The 16,713-nt window shown below is 41.8% G+C and overlaps 1 protein-coding gene across 3 annotated transcripts in view; it reads right to left on the reverse strand.

Annotated features, from left to right (window-relative positions):
• Positions 1-810: 810 nt before the first annotated feature.
• The window catches only part of SLC36A4 (solute carrier family 36 member 4), a 123,521-nt gene continuing 107,618 nt past the window's right edge, over positions 811-16,713 (reverse strand). For all 3 annotated transcript variants that reach the window (XM_075417302.1, XM_075417310.1, XM_075417323.1), the window contains one exon: positions 811-3,048. In XM_075417302.1, coding sequence (XP_075273417.1) covers positions 2,741-3,048 — 308 coding nt within the window. In that variant the 3' untranslated portion in view covers positions 811-2,740. The remainder of the gene's footprint in view (positions 3,049-16,713) is intronic.

Here is a 16,713-nt window from a genome sequence, read left to right on the forward strand (position 1 = left end):
CTAACACACATGGGCAGAAAGATTCAAAACTAACAGGAAAAAAATCTTTAATTTAAATCCTATCAGTCTTACTAAAAATGTTTCATGTAGAAGTCTTTAATGTCAAGTAAAATATGCTGCACAGAAATACATTCTACCAGCGTGCAGTGTGAGGTTTAGGTAAACAATAGATTCATTATGAAATGATGGAAACACCTAGATTCAATGTCTTCCAAAAAAGCTTAAAGGCTAAAAAACCTTTAAGAGGAACAGCTGCAGATACCTTTTGCCTCTCTGCTAACGACCTGTGTTTGCTCCTCTGTGGCACTTTCACATGAAAGGTTAATTCTATAGTATCGTCCCCGCAGAGCCTCTCTCCTTTAACATGTCCACCAAGTAATTCACTTTGTCCATGCTAAAATGAGAATAAGAGCACCGCTCAGAACTATTGCTTGAACAAATCCATGCAGTTTGACCTACACGCTATAAGCAAAACCTATCAGAAATGCCCTCATCAACACGGAGATAAAGGTGCTTAAATACAGTCACCATACGGTAGATGACTGGGGAAATATTCTGAAGAGAAAATATTAATATAGACATATCTAGCACAATATTATTTTAGGATATGTAATGTCAAATGGTACATTACCAAATGGTAGACTTCTGAGGAATATACTGAAGACAAGCAAAATATTACTTGTCTATGAATACAGTAAAGAAGTTTTGGCATACTATATTTCTTGGGGGAATGTTATAATTAAAAATATCCCTTAAAAAAGGAGTTTATCCATAACAGGAATGAGTACGATAAATGCAGTTTTATATATATATATATATATATATATGTATATTGTACAAAATATAGAGTGCTTTTAGAAAACAAGACCAAAAACATAGCTTTAGCATTTGGACTGAAAATCATCTATGAAGTGTGAGCCAGAAAGCCAAATATGAACACTGAAAATCAGAGGTCTGGCTGTGGACTCAGTGTGCAGGCTTGCTGAACAAAACTAATTTCTACTCAATTATCAACTTATCAACTTGTTCTTTTTTTTCTTTCAAAATGGACAAAAGAAGCAAAAATCAGTAAAGGGCATGTTAGGTCCTATTTAAGGCAGAAGATAAGAATGCAAAAATAATTATTGTATGTTCCAGGAAAAATACAGATAAGCAGTCTACATAATTCTAGCAACAGGTGAAAAAAAATACAGTATTTCATACATTTGTGTAGTTGAAATTAAGGATAATGAAATAGTGTAAAAAATGGATCAGGACAGCAGTTACCAAAATGTACAAAAATAAACTTCTTATCATTTGTGGTGTTGAATGGCTTTGCATCATTAAAGAAAGTAATATTGCTCTGATAAACAACATCCTGTAACTTCCCATTCAAAACTCAAAGGGGATATATAATTACTTTCTAAAAAAAATCATATTTTCACATGTATACCCTATGTCTCATATAAACTGTACGTCTCTAAACAGTACCAGTAGTTGAAAGCAAGTCCTGAGATCACCCCCTTCTTCAGACAACCTGCAGGCAGGCGGTGCCCCGTAGAGAGAACGGGCTGCAAACCGGACATCCCTGGTGCCCCCAGCTCGCAGCACTGGGGAATCACAAGTTCTTTCACAAATAACCCACAGCTTATACGTGTGAAAGCAAGGCACAAGCTCCGCTCTAGAAAGCAGTGTCTCGTCCTTTCCTCTCTCATACAGAAATTAACATCATGAATTTTTAAGCTGCTCTGGATAGTCTGACCTCTGTGGCTCTCCTGAGCATCGCAGTTGCCATTTCCTTGGAGCAGGGGGTCTGGCCATGCTGAACAGCTCATGGGACAGGAACACATAGTAACAGATCATGTAAGATGGCAAGAACGCTAACTAGCTACCTTTTGGTCTAATAAAAGATCCAGCCTTTACCTCTAAACCTACCTTACAGTATTGTCCATTCTTCAGCTTAAATGGTTGGCATGGAAAAAAAAAAAAAACCCTTTAAGCTTACTGTTGCGTGACTCACCACCAGCAGTGGTCTGCTGTACTAACCAGGGAGGGCTTGGTCCTTCCTACTGCTTGAAAAACTCCCCCTGAAGCCAATGTGAAAAGACTGAACAAGAGCCACAGTCACTCTGCCACAGTGCGCTCTGATTCCAGGCACACAGACTCCCAGGAACCAGAGCCAGGCAATGGCAACTACCCCAAAGCTTTTCCACAGCGAACATTCAAGTTCCCAGAATGGAAATGAAAGGGAAATGAAAAACACAGCTGCTCTTTCCTAAAATCATAGTGTCTCTGGTGTCTGGGGTGCAACCCACCCCATCAAGAGATAGCCAAGAGAAGGTCTATGCACCACTGAGCTTCCACTCCAACCCTTACAACGGAGCTGGACTGAAAACAGTGGAGCCTAGATACAATGAACGGACTGACTTCTAGCTTTTCTGAAGAGGAAGGCATCTTGACTTCCTTATAAAAGTTCTTTTTTTCTTGCAAATGACCTAAAATTGTATTTCTTATATTCACGTACATATTTCAAATCCTGACATCAGTTCAGTTTTCCACTAGATAAGCAGCAGTAGAGAGCGAAGGGGTTAATTCAGGTTAGCAGATGGGAAGATGAAGGGAAGAACAAACAACAGAGTGAGAAAGGGTTGCATGCTATTTTTCAAAAATTCATTTGGAAATGGAATTTCTCCCACACATACGTCTGCCATCCATCTAGGATTTCTTCTTCAGGAACAAAATAGTTCACAGTGCCTGGTTATTACTTTAAACCAACCACCAAGTTTGTAGCATTTAAATCCACAGAGATGCTCTCTGTTGCATTAGCGAGAACTGTGGATGCAGGATAAATGATTTCTTCAACTGTCACGTATGTCCCCGTTAAAAATCCAACAACTCCAATGACAGCTATAAAAATGTCTTTAAATACCATCCATAAACTTAAGTTTTCCCTGTAGAAAGTGAGGATTTCAACCAGAGGCGGCAGAATCAGTGCCAGTGTGCTGCTGCTGACAGCTCCGACAAAAGAAATCACCAGGTCTAGGCGAGGGATCAAAATTGCTACAGCACCTGAAACACAAGAGTAACAGTGGCTTCAGACTCAGCATCCTCACAAATAACAGAACTGAGACAAACACATAACCCAGTGGTTCACGTTTCTTAGAAAGTTCACTACAATTCACTACTTCTCCAGCTACAAGTGGTGTAGGACATATAGATCAATGCGTGTATTTGCAAAGATACATCTTTATGTTCATGTGAGATACTCGGTTTCAATTCTGAATTTCTGCACAAGTTGGCAGAGCTTCAAGTTAAAGTTTTCTTGTACTTGGAGGGTAAATAAATTTTGCCCTGAAAATCATAAAGAAATGAGAAATATGAAATTGTATGGAGACGTTTCACTTTTTTGGTCGTTGTTGGGTTTTTAAAGATGAAAGAATAAAGTTCAGGAAGAGCAGGGGAAGTGGCTGTTGCACGCTGCCCAGGAGACCGTGGGCAAAAATATATTACTACTAATTATTATATGTTACTAATGATCTAAAAGTGACATAAATGAACCAAACTCACCAGCCACTTGACAGTCTCACAATCATTTAAGTCACTTTTACCTACAAACTTACCTCTTGAAACATCCTGACCTATACAACTGCATTCAGTTTGTAAAATGCCACTCTAATAGTTACCCAGTTAACTAAACAAGAACTTAGTTCTGCCAAGAGACAAGTCTGAACATAAGGCCCACTAAGCACGGCATGACTGGTCTCACCTTCTGAAACCATACCAAACATAGAAACAGAATCCATCACGTTGGACCAGAATTGTTTCTGGTTTTAATCCCTTTGGCCGGCAAGCTTTGGCAAGGTACCCTTGTATTACAGAATCACAGAATGGTAGGAGCTGGAAGGGACCTCTGTTGGTCATCTAGTCCAAACCCCCTGCCAAAGCAGGGTCACCTACAGCAGGCTGCACAGGACCTTGTCCAGGCAGACAGAGAAGGAGACTCCACAACCTCCCTGGGCAGTCTGATCCAGTGCTCTGTCACCCTCAGAGGGAAGTTCTTCCTCATGTTCAGATGCAACTTCCTATGCTTCAGTTTGTGCCCATTGCCCTTTGTCCTGTCACTGGGAACCACTGAAAAGAGTCTGCCCCCGTCCTCCTGACACCCACCCTTCAGATATTTATAGGCATTTATAAGGTCCCCTCTCAGCCTTCTCTTCTTCAGGCTGAACAAGCCCAGCTCCCTCACCCTTTCCTCGTAGGACAGATGTTCCAGTCCCCTCATCATCTTTGTTGCCCTCCACTGGACTCTTTCCAGTAGCTCCTCATCTTTCTTGAACTGGGGAGCCCAGAACTGGACACAGTACTCCAGATGGGGCCTCACCAGGGCAGTGTAGAGGGGAAGGACAACCTCCCTCGACCTGCTGGCCACACTCCTCCTAATGCACCCCAGGATCGCATTGGACTTCTTGGCAGCCAGGGCACACTGCTGGCTCATGGTCAACCTGTTGTCCACCAGGACACCCAGGTCCCTCTCCACAGAGCTCCTCTCCAGCAGGTCCGCCCCAAGCCTGTACTGGTGCATGGGGTTGTTCCTCCCCAGGGGCAGGACCCTGCATTTGCCTTTGTTGAACCTCATCAGGTTCCTCTCTGCCCAACTCTCCAGCCTGTCCAGGTGCAGTGCAGTTCTACGGAGGTAAGAGAGGCACCGTCTGGCCAAAGGAAGCTTGGGCAGAGACAGAGGTGTCCTTCAGGAAACCTCAGGAACACCTTGACACTCAAAAATAGACAGGACAAGTTTCTTTTCCCACTGTTATGACAGACCTACTCAATGTTAAAAAACCTGTTTCTTCCATTGTATGAATACAACATTTAAAGACTGGAAATGCCAAATGTTTATGTATTATGTAGGACAAAGCTGAATGAAATGAGAAAGGAATTAAGCCAAAGTTAATAAAAGCCACAAAGTACCCACCTCTATAATTTCTGCAGCCAGAATCCCATTAAACCCATAAACGTAGGCACTGGGAGTGCTCAAATAATACAGGATGAGCACGGAGAGCAGACTGACTGGCAAGCACGCTCAATGCTTGCACAGCAACACACAGTTATTGAAAAATGAAGCTAAAGTATATTTGCAATGACTGGTAAAACTCTCAGCTAATGAATATATTAAATGTGTTCTTCTGAAGTAAAAGAGAGGGCTGCACATTTATTATCTTGCCAGTTTAATAGATGTAGTGGGTGTATTCATTAAATATAGATTTTCAACTTCTGTAATACAACTCTTTTGATTCTACATGTGTCCAGAATTTAGAAGGTACTCATTAATTTATAGTTCACAGTTTCATTTGAAACATTCTGCTTTATTACATATAATGAGAATATTTTTCATATTTTTTTAATTAGAAAAAATAAAACTACAGTTTATAATTGCTTCAGGTTACAGAAAACCAAAATGCTGCATGTTGGTTTGGATCTCATCAAATGTTTGTCTGGCTCATACGAATCTGTGTGAATCTGGATATTGCTGTGGGACAAAGTTTGGAAGCGTGTTTCAAGGTTTTAATTAGTGTCTCATTCTCTAACAACCCAAGAGAAATATAATTCATGTTTATTACCTACCAAAGAATGTCCTCAAGAGTTAAGAAAGGGGTCTAGTTTCCAAGAGAAGTAAGCAAGAGGCATTCCTACAGGCAGGGACTCTGATTTTCCCAGCCATGTATAGGCTTTACAAACACAACATCAAGAAGAAAATCTGAACCTTTATCAACAGTAATGAAACTTTCCGGTTTGGAAGCTCCGTAAATCTCAGCTGAAGAAATAAGTCCTACAATTTTAATATGACACTTATTTTTTGGCCAACTGTTAAAACTGTCTCCAGGCTCAAATAAAAGAGCAAGGGCCATACGAACACAGAATCCCACAGAGATAACAAGAGACAGCATCATATGGCTTCTACCTTGAACTCTGCAGTCTAAGATCAAAAACTACTAATAATGGATTCTCCAGCATCTCTCAGCTAGGTAGTCACCCATTTGTGTCAGCTGGGGCTTTTTTAGGGGGAAAAATACTGTATTTCTGTTTTCTTAAGGGACATATCACCCCAGTGGAAAGATAACCTTAATTTTATTCTGTTTATTTTATAATGCTGCTTCTTTTATAGCTTTTTCTCCTTGTTATGGGATCAGGACATTATCAGCCAAACTTGTTCGCTTCAATGAGATCGCTGGGGAAAAAAAAAAAGTTTTGCCATCTTTACTACTAGCCAACCTAAGTGCATTATAACTGCAGATGAAGTCCAACGTGTGATTACTCTATTCCAATATTTCCTCTAGTAATCAAATATTGAGCTACTTTATTTCTGTCAAAAAGCAATGCATATGCCATGCTAAATCCTTGAGCAAGATGGGCACTGCCATAACTAGGATCTACGGATCTAAGTAAACATTGAAATGTAAATTTGGTCCTGTCCACACACAGATCAAAAGCAAAACATATTATGACTTCATCAGATTTTATAGTAGGACTTAATCTATTCATAAGCATCTTACATAAAGCCAAAAAGCAATTTTGAAATTTAGAGGGCTAATAAAACTGATAATTTCTACTAAATTTTCCTGTAGCCCAATAATAAAGCTGTTTAATATTTCTTTACTAAAATAAAAAGAAATTACTTTCGAGATATTACCAGATTTTATATTTTATTTAAGTATTCAAACATAATTCTGACAAATAACAGGTCAGCAGTATTTATACATGAGCATCTGAAGAAAAGTAATACACACCTTACAAGATCAGTAGTACGGCCCAAGCAAAATGTCATAAAAGCAGGTTTTACAAATATACATGGTCAAAAAGACTGAGGGCTTCTTAAGCATAAGAATCACAGAACACACAGAATGGTAGGGGTTGGAAAGGACCTCTGTGGGTCATCTAGTCCAACCCCCCTGCCGAAGCAAGGTCACCTACAGCAGGCTGCAGAGGACCTCATCCAGGCAGGTTTTGATTATCTCCAGAGAAGGAGACTCCACAACCCCTGTGGGCAGCCTGTTCCAGGGTTCTGACACCCTCATAGGGAAGAAGTTCTTCCTCATGTTCAGATGGAACTTCCTGTGCTTCAGTTTGTGCCTGTTGCCCCTTGTCCTGTCGCTGGGAACCACTGAAAAGAGTCTGGCCCCATTCTCCCGTCACCCACCCTTCAGTTTATAAGATCCCATCTCAGTCTTCTCTTCTTCAACCTAAACAAACCCAGCTCCCTCAGCCTTTCCTTGTAGGAGAGATATTCCAGTCACCTCATCATCCTCGTAGCCCTCCACTGGACTCTCTCCAGTAGCTCTCCATCTTTCTTGAAGTGGGGAGCCCAGAACTGGACAGAGTACTCCAGATGGGGCCTCACCAGGGCAGACTAGAGGGGGAGGAGAACCTCCCTCAACCTGCTGGCCACACTCCTCTTGATGCACCCCAGGATCCCACTGGCCTTCTTGGCAACCAGGGCACACTGCTGGTTCATGGTCAACCTGTTGTCCACCAGGACACCCAGGTCCCTCTCCACAGAGCTCCTCTCCAGCAGGTCCGCCCCAAGCCTGTACTGATGCATGGGGTTGTTCTTCCCCAGGTGCAGGACCCTGCACTTGCCCTTTTTGAACTTCATCAGGTTCCTCTCTGCCCAACTTTCCAGCCTATCCAGGTCACGCTGAATGGCAGCACAGCCTTCTGGTGTATCCACCACTCCTCCCAGGTTCATATCGTCAGTAAACTTTCTGAGGGTACACTCTAACTCTTCATCCAGGGCATTGATGAAGAATTTGAACAAGACTGGTCCAAGTACTGACCCCTTGGGGACACCACTAGTTACCGGTCTCCAACTAGACTCAGCACTGCTGACAAGAACCCTCTGAGTTCTGCCATTCAGCCAGTTCTCAATCCACCTCACTGACCACTCATCCAGCCCACAATTCCTGAGCTTCCCTAGGAGGATGTTATGGGAGACTGTGTCGAAAGCCTTGCTGACGTCGAGGTAGACAACATCCACTGCTCTCCCCCCATGTATTCAGCAGCCATGCCATCACAGAAGGCTATCAGATTGTTCAACATGATTTCCCCTTGGTGAATCCATGCTGACTACTCCTGATAACCTTCTTTTCCTCCACTTGCTTAGAGATGACATCCAGAATGAGCTGTTCCATCACCTTTCCAGGGACGGAGGTGAGGCTGACTGGCCTGTAGTTCCCTAGGTCCTCCTTCTTGCCCTTTGTGGAGACTGGAGTAACATTGTCTTTCCTCCAGTCCTCAGGCACTTCTCCTGTTCTCCAGGACCTTTCTCAGTCCAATGTTGGATATTATTATGGAGTGGTAACTTCACAGAACAGAAGAGAAAAATAATTGTCTCAAGCGATAGTACAACCAGTTTTCTTCAAAGGCAGTGACAGTGCTGAAGAGGTCCCTGTTCTGCAGGAACCACTTTTCCAGGACCTAAGCATAAGACTGGAGCACTGATGTATTAAAGTTGGGTGTCTGACATACATACGACTTCCCAAAAGCACAAAAAAAAAAAAAAAATTGTATTTTTAACAGACAGACGCCTACAATACAGCAAAGAAAGAGTCCCAGCCAGGAATAAAAAAATGCCTAAAATTAAACCATTTCCAAAGAATTCTTTTATGCTTTTAAATACCAGCTCAATCTCAAAACCAAAACTAAACAGAAAAAGGAACAAAGCAGAAGATAAATTGCAGTTATACTACAAGGTGACAAGTTCTACTTTCACACTGGAGAGAAAAAGAGATATAGCTTGCAGCAGAACAACCACATGCATCTTGCGGCTTGGCTTTATTCCCTTTGGAATGAAAAACTCTTTCATCATTATCTTCTTGCAACATACAGTATGCAGAGACAGAAAATACTTCACATCATTTGCCCTCACTCTACAACTCACTGTTTATGATTGCTCTGCCCTATGTTAGTAGGAAAGACTATACTCATACAGGAGAAGATGGTTTAAATATCCTTACCATTCACAGTGAGAGGCAATCCAGGACACTGCCCTGACACGCAGCAGAGTCCTAATAACCTGTTCTGGGACTGGGCAGACCCAAGCCTTCCCCAGAGCCCTCCACATCAGTTTCTCAAAGACGTGTAAGTAAATTCATTTTCCATAGCAATTTGCATCAGAGATTTCAAAGCTGTTTACAAAAGGTTTTATATTTATATTCTTCTTATTCCTTATGCAGAAAGAAGCATAAGGAAAGGCATCAGACCAAACAGTGACGTAACAGAGGCATCAAGTCCACAGGGGTTTTTACCAGATTATCTAAAATACCTACACCCAAGATAGGAATGGCACATACCACTGGTACAACAGCCCCTCTCCAGTACAATGTTCCCTCCATGCTCCACTACCAAAATTTCTCCCCCCTAGTTGCCTGTCCTTTATACAACCCCAAAATTCAGATAGTGTAATTCGTTCAGACTTCAGTTTCCAGGATCTGCACCCATTTTAAGCAAAATTCGGTGTCACAACAACCTTACGCAGAGGAGGCTGCACGAGCAGGTACATACTTCCAGGGACAGAGCAGCAGTGACACAGCTGTGAGGCAATTCTTCCCCCTGCTCACTCCTCAGGACCACGCAGAGCGACTTGCTCACTCCCTCACAGTCAAATGTCGGAGCGGTAATTAACAAACTGCTTGGCCTCTCCACCCTGTTCTGTCTAGCCCTCATCAGATCTTCACAATTAATGTCTTTTGACTAAGCACCCCTCTTGGATGGCAACATATAAAGCAAACCAGGCAGCAAGACATTAAGGAAGCTCCTCATGCTGCAGGTTGCATGGAACTGCAACACCAACTGATCTCCTCAAAACCAGCAAGCACAGGTGCTTGGCAGAGCACACACTGGATTATGTGCAAATGTATTTCATCATTTAATTAACTACAATCCATGGGCTCACACACCACATCTGGTTAGACCTTTACATTTGAAACATTGTAGTTATTCATATGTCTCTGCAGTAAATTTATTTGAGTTTTGCTACCAATACTTTATCATACAAATCTTTTTAGACATACTCCAGTGAATAAGGTAAAGAACTGCTATATGTAGCTAGATTAACAAATTATTGTAAAGCATGCAGCAAAACTCATTAACAATGAGCTCTAAATGGATGATCCTATACCATCACACTACTGACACTGTTCCCACTGCCAATCACTCTCCTTCAGACATCTGATTCCATGCATCCATCAGAAATGAGTCTGCAATTAAACTTCTGTCTCTTTGTCTCAGTCTCTTAAAATAAATTGTGACTCTGAGACAGCTGAAGGGCTCCCAACAGCACAAGCAAAAATTAATGTTTGCTTAACCAAGGACAAGATTGTTTTTCGCTACGGGGAGCAGAGGTGAAGAAAAGAGTTGAGAGCAGCAGCTAAGCCTTGAAGAGCCAGCCATGCTGCTCCCGATGCTGCTGGAAAGTCGTATTTCCCTCCGTTTGCCACCATCGCTCCATACTCACCCATCTGTTGCCTTTGTTGGCGTGGCGACCTGGTTCAGGAACGGCACGGCGACCAACCCCAGGCCGCTCGGGCCATCAGCTCGCAGACACCAATGTGGTGGACAGCAAATGGCGTTTATTGATGGGTAGCACAGTATTATATAGCTTAGGTTTACAGCGTCACTTCCGTCTGCTTACACCTTGGGCTAAACGCTACTGGTTATCAGGAGAGGAGGGGGGGGGGCCTACCTTTCCGTACAGCACGACATCTTCCGACCGCCAGGCCCTAAATATCCACACCCATCTTCTTCTTGGATGCACCATGTACAACAAGCTACGCTACAGGAAACGTGGCAAGGATCCATGGCTACTTTGCCATCTCGTGCCAAAAGCAAGACACAGGCAACAAAAAGCTAAAAACATTTTATATAAAAAAAGTTTGTCTTGTCTTCACCTTTGAAGATAAAAATTTCACTACATACCTTTTGATTACTACACAAAGTGAGCCAAAAATAATGTAATTAAGATTAAATTGAACATATCTAGCTTTAACCTTAAGCTAATATACTTGGCTCCATAAATACTAAACATGTACATATGAAGGAGAAACACTGCCAAAGACACCTTTAGGAATATTTCAAAGTACTTGTATTTATCAGACAGGTTTCTTGTCATAGTTCATAATCAAATTTCACACTTCTTTATTAAATATTATTAAAGGAATAGCTGATTAAGATGACAAAAAATATATGTTACTGTAGAAGCCTTTTGTCAGAACAGAATCCGTCAGGATACCATAAATCATAGTAGTTGTGTCAGAAAAATTAACTTCTCTAATTACCATCTAAGGACTAAAAAATTTATTAAATAACAGATTGTTAGCGCTCCCTCCTCCCCCAAGTATTAAATAAATTACAGAACAAGGAGATTCTGTTCTGGATAACTGTAATAAAACTTCTGAGCTAAGAGTCTCTAACCTGTGTTTTGGGGTGTTGCATGTGCTGCAGCTTCCCTTAGCAGGAATACATTAACTTGCACATTTCCAAACAAGATGACTTATCAGGAGACCAGCTTGCCTAAGGAGGGAACTGATGACTCTAAAAAGACAGCATATAGAAGATGGAAGCAGGGACAAGCTACAAGGGAGAAATTTAGAAACATCATATGGGTATGTCTGGATGGTCTCAGAAAAGCCAAAACTCAGCTGAAGCCAAGACATTCAAGGGACACCACGAGCAATAAGAAGAGCTTTTACAACCACCTTGGTAATAAAAGGCTGGAGAAGGAGAGTGTGAGCCTGCTGCTGAACAGGGTGTGGGATTTCATGACAATACACACAGGTAAGGCTGAGGTACTCCGTGTTGCCTTTGCCTCAGCTGGGCTCCAAGCCCCTGTGTGATCAGTGAAAGAGCTCAACGAGAAGAACTATCATCAGTGGATGAGGATGGAGTCAGGGATTACTTGAGAGAATTCAAACCATAAAGGTATACAGGACACTATGGGTTGCATCCAAGAACATTGAACAGAACTGGCCAATGTTCTTCTAACACCACTCTCTACTGTCTTTGGAAGGTCATGGAAATTGGGGGAGAACCCTAGTGACTGGGAAAAAGTAAATGTCATCAAGAAAGGTCAAAAGAATAACCCAGGGAAATACAGGCAAGTCAGCTTCACTTTGGTCCCTCGAAAAATTATGGAGAAAGTCATCTTGAAGCACTTTTCTGGTCACATGAAGGAGTAAAAGGTGACTGGGAACAGAAAATGTATTTCTCTAGTGTAAATCATGCCTGACCAGCCTGATTGCCTTCACTGGTACAATGACTGGATTTACAAATGAGAGGAGAGCAGATGTCATTTACATCAACTTCAGAAAGGTCTTTGACACTGTCTCCCACAATATTCTTGCATCTGGATGGAGGGAAACCAGATGGGTAAAAAATTCATTGGAGAAAAGAATAGTGGTTAATGGGTCGTACTCTGCCCGGAGGTTGGTAAAAATCCTACAGCTAGTAGGGAAAGTAAAAGCTTCCTGTAACTGATAAAAACACGAAATGATCACTTAAGATGACATGAATGATGTTCTTTAAGCCTAGAAAAGGATAACACGCTCACCACAATACTAATTTCTCACAAAAATGTCCCTCTAGCACAAAGTAGCAGTGCTGAAAGTGGGCTGACATCATATTTAAGTCCAAATTCATTTAAATCACTGCTTTTTAATCATGATTCAAAGCTGGATTAAAACTTGTATTTTGATAGTGACACTTCACAGGGTTTTTTTTTTAAGTAAAATGGCTTAAAGAGATATTCATTCTTGCTTATTTGTAACTTCAGATGACAGGTCATATTATTTAAATAATAGCAGTGCAAAGTATCTGACAAACTAAATACTTTAGCCCCCAGAGAAATGTTAGCCACTTTCAAATGGGAAGCCACACTCTGATTTCCACAACGTTAAAAATTTTCATGAAAAGCAAATACTTGGATGCTCATGTAGTTTTTAAAGTATCTGAATTGGCCTGCTTATTTTGGGCTGAAAATGCAGAGGATTGTGGTATGACCAGCAGCTACTGCATATGGCACATACTGTATTATTACTGACAGGCTAATTACCTTGTGAATTTGCTGCAACATATCAAAAGTAAATTAAAAAATAATGCCCATAAAAAGACAACAATCATACTGCACTGGCATGACCAATGCATTTCCAAAACAATGATGCTTTGCAACAGCTGGTGTCACAGGCACGAGTTAGTTAAAGCCTGCCGTGTTGATTGATGACATGGAAAAAACAAGCTGCCAAGTGCCTTGGCTTCCCGGAGAGAATCACGTGCAGTAGCTAGTTGAAGTTCAGCTCCCTGTGTTGACAGGCTTAGGCAGATTAAGTACTGAATTACGGCCTGAAGTCCAAATCCATCAAAAAATGCAGTCATCTGCAGATGTTTTTGATCTTAATTTGTTGGCATTTCACCTCGCAAAGCAAAGTTTGGCAAGAGCAGCTTGCCTCATTATGTAGGAAAACTCGACTGCCAAATGCACAGTTGCCTACCGCTCAGCATGGGGAAATCCAGGCGCAGCGTGTGCCTGAAGCACCGTCCTCTCCCAGCAGCAAGGCAGCCATGCTTGCCGCAGGCTGGGGCTTACTGCATGGCTCACTCGTTGCCAGCTATCTGGAAACACAGAATCACAGAATGGTAGGGGTTGGAAGGGACCTCTGTGGGTCATTCAGTCCAGCCCCCCTGCCAAAGCAGGGTCACCTACAGCAGGCTGCACAGGACCTCGTCCAGGTGGGTCTTGAATATCTCCAGAGAAGGAGAACCCACAACCTCCCTGGGCAGCCTGTTCCAGTGCTCCGTCACCCTCAGAAGGAAGAAGTTCTTCCTCACGTTCAGGCGGAACTTCCTGTGCTTCAGTTTGTGTCCATTGCCCCTTGTCCTGTTGCTGGGCACCACTGAAAAGAGTCTGGCCCCATCCTCCTGACATCCACCCTTCAGATATTTATAAGCATTTCTAAAGTCCCCTCTCAGCCTTCTCTTCTTCAGGCTGAACAAGCCCAGCTCCCTCAGCCTTTCCTCATAGGAGAGATGGTCCAGACCCCTAACCAGCCTTGTAGCCCTTCGCTGGACTCTCTCCAGTAGCTCCTCAAAAACACCCCCTGTACGCTATATGTATGTCCCAGAGAAGGGGTGACCCCCCCTTAGTATTCTTTCTTCATTTTTTGTGACTCCAGTAAACCAATACCCAACACAATTATGTGACCGCTTATCATAAGCCTGTACCGCTATATACTATCCTTTAGCTATAATTTTTGAAGTGCTCACCATTCCCTTTTCAATTTGATGGGAGAGGGAAAATAGTAACTCATGCTTACAGCGGTGACACAGGAACAGCGGGACTTGGGTTTGGTGCTCTCCGCAAGGAGCTGAGGTTTAAATCCCACTTTGAGTGTCCCAGACATTGAGTTGATAGTTGTCACATACAAAATTACCTTTCAACTCTTTTTTTTTTTCCTAAACATAACACTGTTAATTAAATCACCCAAAGAAGTTTGTCAGAAATCTAGTTCTACTCCTGAGTCCTAAGACTATTCAAGCCATATCTTTTTGTTTTTAAAGATCCCTAAACTGCTGATTCACTGAAGTTTTGTCAGAGGAATTCTCAGATATTCTGTAGGGATTTTAAAATCCAGCTCCATTTTGACATTTCTAAAGGAAAGAAAACATTTTAAAGCCTGTGTGTGTTATCACACACAAATGATCTAGCTGTCAAAGTCTCATTATGACTTCTGAGAAAGGAGTTATCAGAAATAAACATGTTTTCTACTGTTCCCAAGTTTAGCAAACTTAAGGTTACGTTTCAGATCAGCTTTTTACTTAAGAATGAAGCAGTTCAGTTTCCTGTCCTATAACAGTCAACATAAAACAGCAGGCAGTCTTCACAGCAAGAAATTTTCTGTTAAAAACAGTACTCGTCAGGGCCAGGGATCTGACGGATCAGCACAGGACGTGATCACAGGATGCAGGTTGCTCAGAAACGGCAACGCACCAAACACACACCGATCTGAGAAGGAAAGACAGCAAAGAAGCAGAAAGCATCTGGATGGACTACAGACTAGAAAATTAACATTTTTGAAGTCTATCAGGAGACAAGCAGTGCAGCTGGTCTAAAGAAATGGTCAATGAAAGTGATTTTCAACACTGTACAAGTACCAGCAGAAGACGATCTCTCAAACAGCTTACAAATCGCCCACGGTTGTAACGTCTGAGATTGTACCTCCTGTAATTTTGTATCTCTTTCCATAAGCAAAGGGAAGGCACTGTATCCTTCGAAATTAAGCTTTTAATCTGTGCATAGGAAACCTGTTGTCAGCGTGTTTCACTCACACTGGTCTGTTTGGTAGCTTTAGGCATATCACTTCCCCTCCCCATGCCTCGGTTTCTGTATCTGCAAGGTGGCAACACTGCGTTCCTTCGTAAGGCACTTTGACAGTGATAAATAAAAACAAGACGAAAATAACAAACTGTAGTATCATTGCAGTACCTGTTGGAGATTTAATAATTATGCTGGAACTCTGATATCAAAGATCATTACTCTTAACTGTCCATGTGCCTGCATGATAAATGGTAAATAAGGAACTGAGCTGGTGTTACGTGATCAGACACCTTTTTTCGGCTATCCTCAAATGCTTTGCCTTCTGTTTTAGGGATGGTTTTCTTCCTGTACCAAACTCTCTATTGTCCTTTTAGTGGACAGTGAAATGATTCTATGTAAATACGCTTTATAAAGCAGTATGGACTCCCACAAGCTAAAAGGCAGTAATAAATACCAAGCACTAGATCTGACTGTACTATAACGCCATTTTTTAATTAGCAGGCATTACAACCACCGCTGTCAATGTCCTTGAAAGTTTCAGTTACCCAAAGTAAAAATGGTGCCTGCTGGTAGAGTTCCAAATAAAGATTCAGAAACCTGGCAAGTCAAGCAAGTACACTTCCAGTTATAGCTCATCCGAGATGAGAGTGAAGCATGGTGCTGATGTCTATCCTACAGCTCTTTAGATAATCATTACCTAACTTTCCACAGGAAAAAAACTCAACAACTTTTTTTTTCCCAACAGTTACTGTTAATATTTAAACTCAATCTCCCTTTCGTTCTCAAAAAAAAGTGTCTAAAAAAGGGAATATTTCAGATAAAAGTCACTAAATAAACTTTAAAATAGGCATTAGGTTTTTACTTGCCAGCATAATTAAACAATAAACAGTTAAAGACAATGGGACTGTCTTTTTCATGATATAAAATACTCTGTTACCCCGAAGTTCAATGTCAACATAAAAGGATGTGTGAAAGGAGACACAGAACATAGGCATTGACTTCAGTTTAGCTATTTCAGCACGGGCTCGTATTAGATACGGCTTTCAGAGAACACTCTCCCTTGAACTCTCAAGAAAAAATACTGCAGGAGGAAAGGTTTTATGAGAAAACCCCATCCCCCTGAAGAACATTAGCCAATTCTGGAAGTCCATGAAAACCACCATGCTTCTCTTTTCAACTAGCACTATCCACATGGTGGTGACACCATGGGACAGCATCACTCTGGGAACACCTGGTCAGCTGGGACAAAGGCCCAAAGAAGGAGCTGGTCTTCTGCTGCACACATTTACATGTGCTGTCCCAGTAAATAACCTAGCACCTAAAATCTCACTTCCTGAGACCCTTGGGATCCTGAATTTCCATAATCTCCGTAT

This window comes from Opisthocomus hoazin, chromosome 1, assembly GCF_030867145.1.
Source record: "Opisthocomus hoazin isolate bOpiHoa1 chromosome 1, bOpiHoa1.hap1, whole genome shotgun sequence".
NCBI classification, from domain to species: domain Eukaryota; kingdom Metazoa; phylum Chordata; class Aves; order Opisthocomiformes; family Opisthocomidae; genus Opisthocomus; species Opisthocomus hoazin.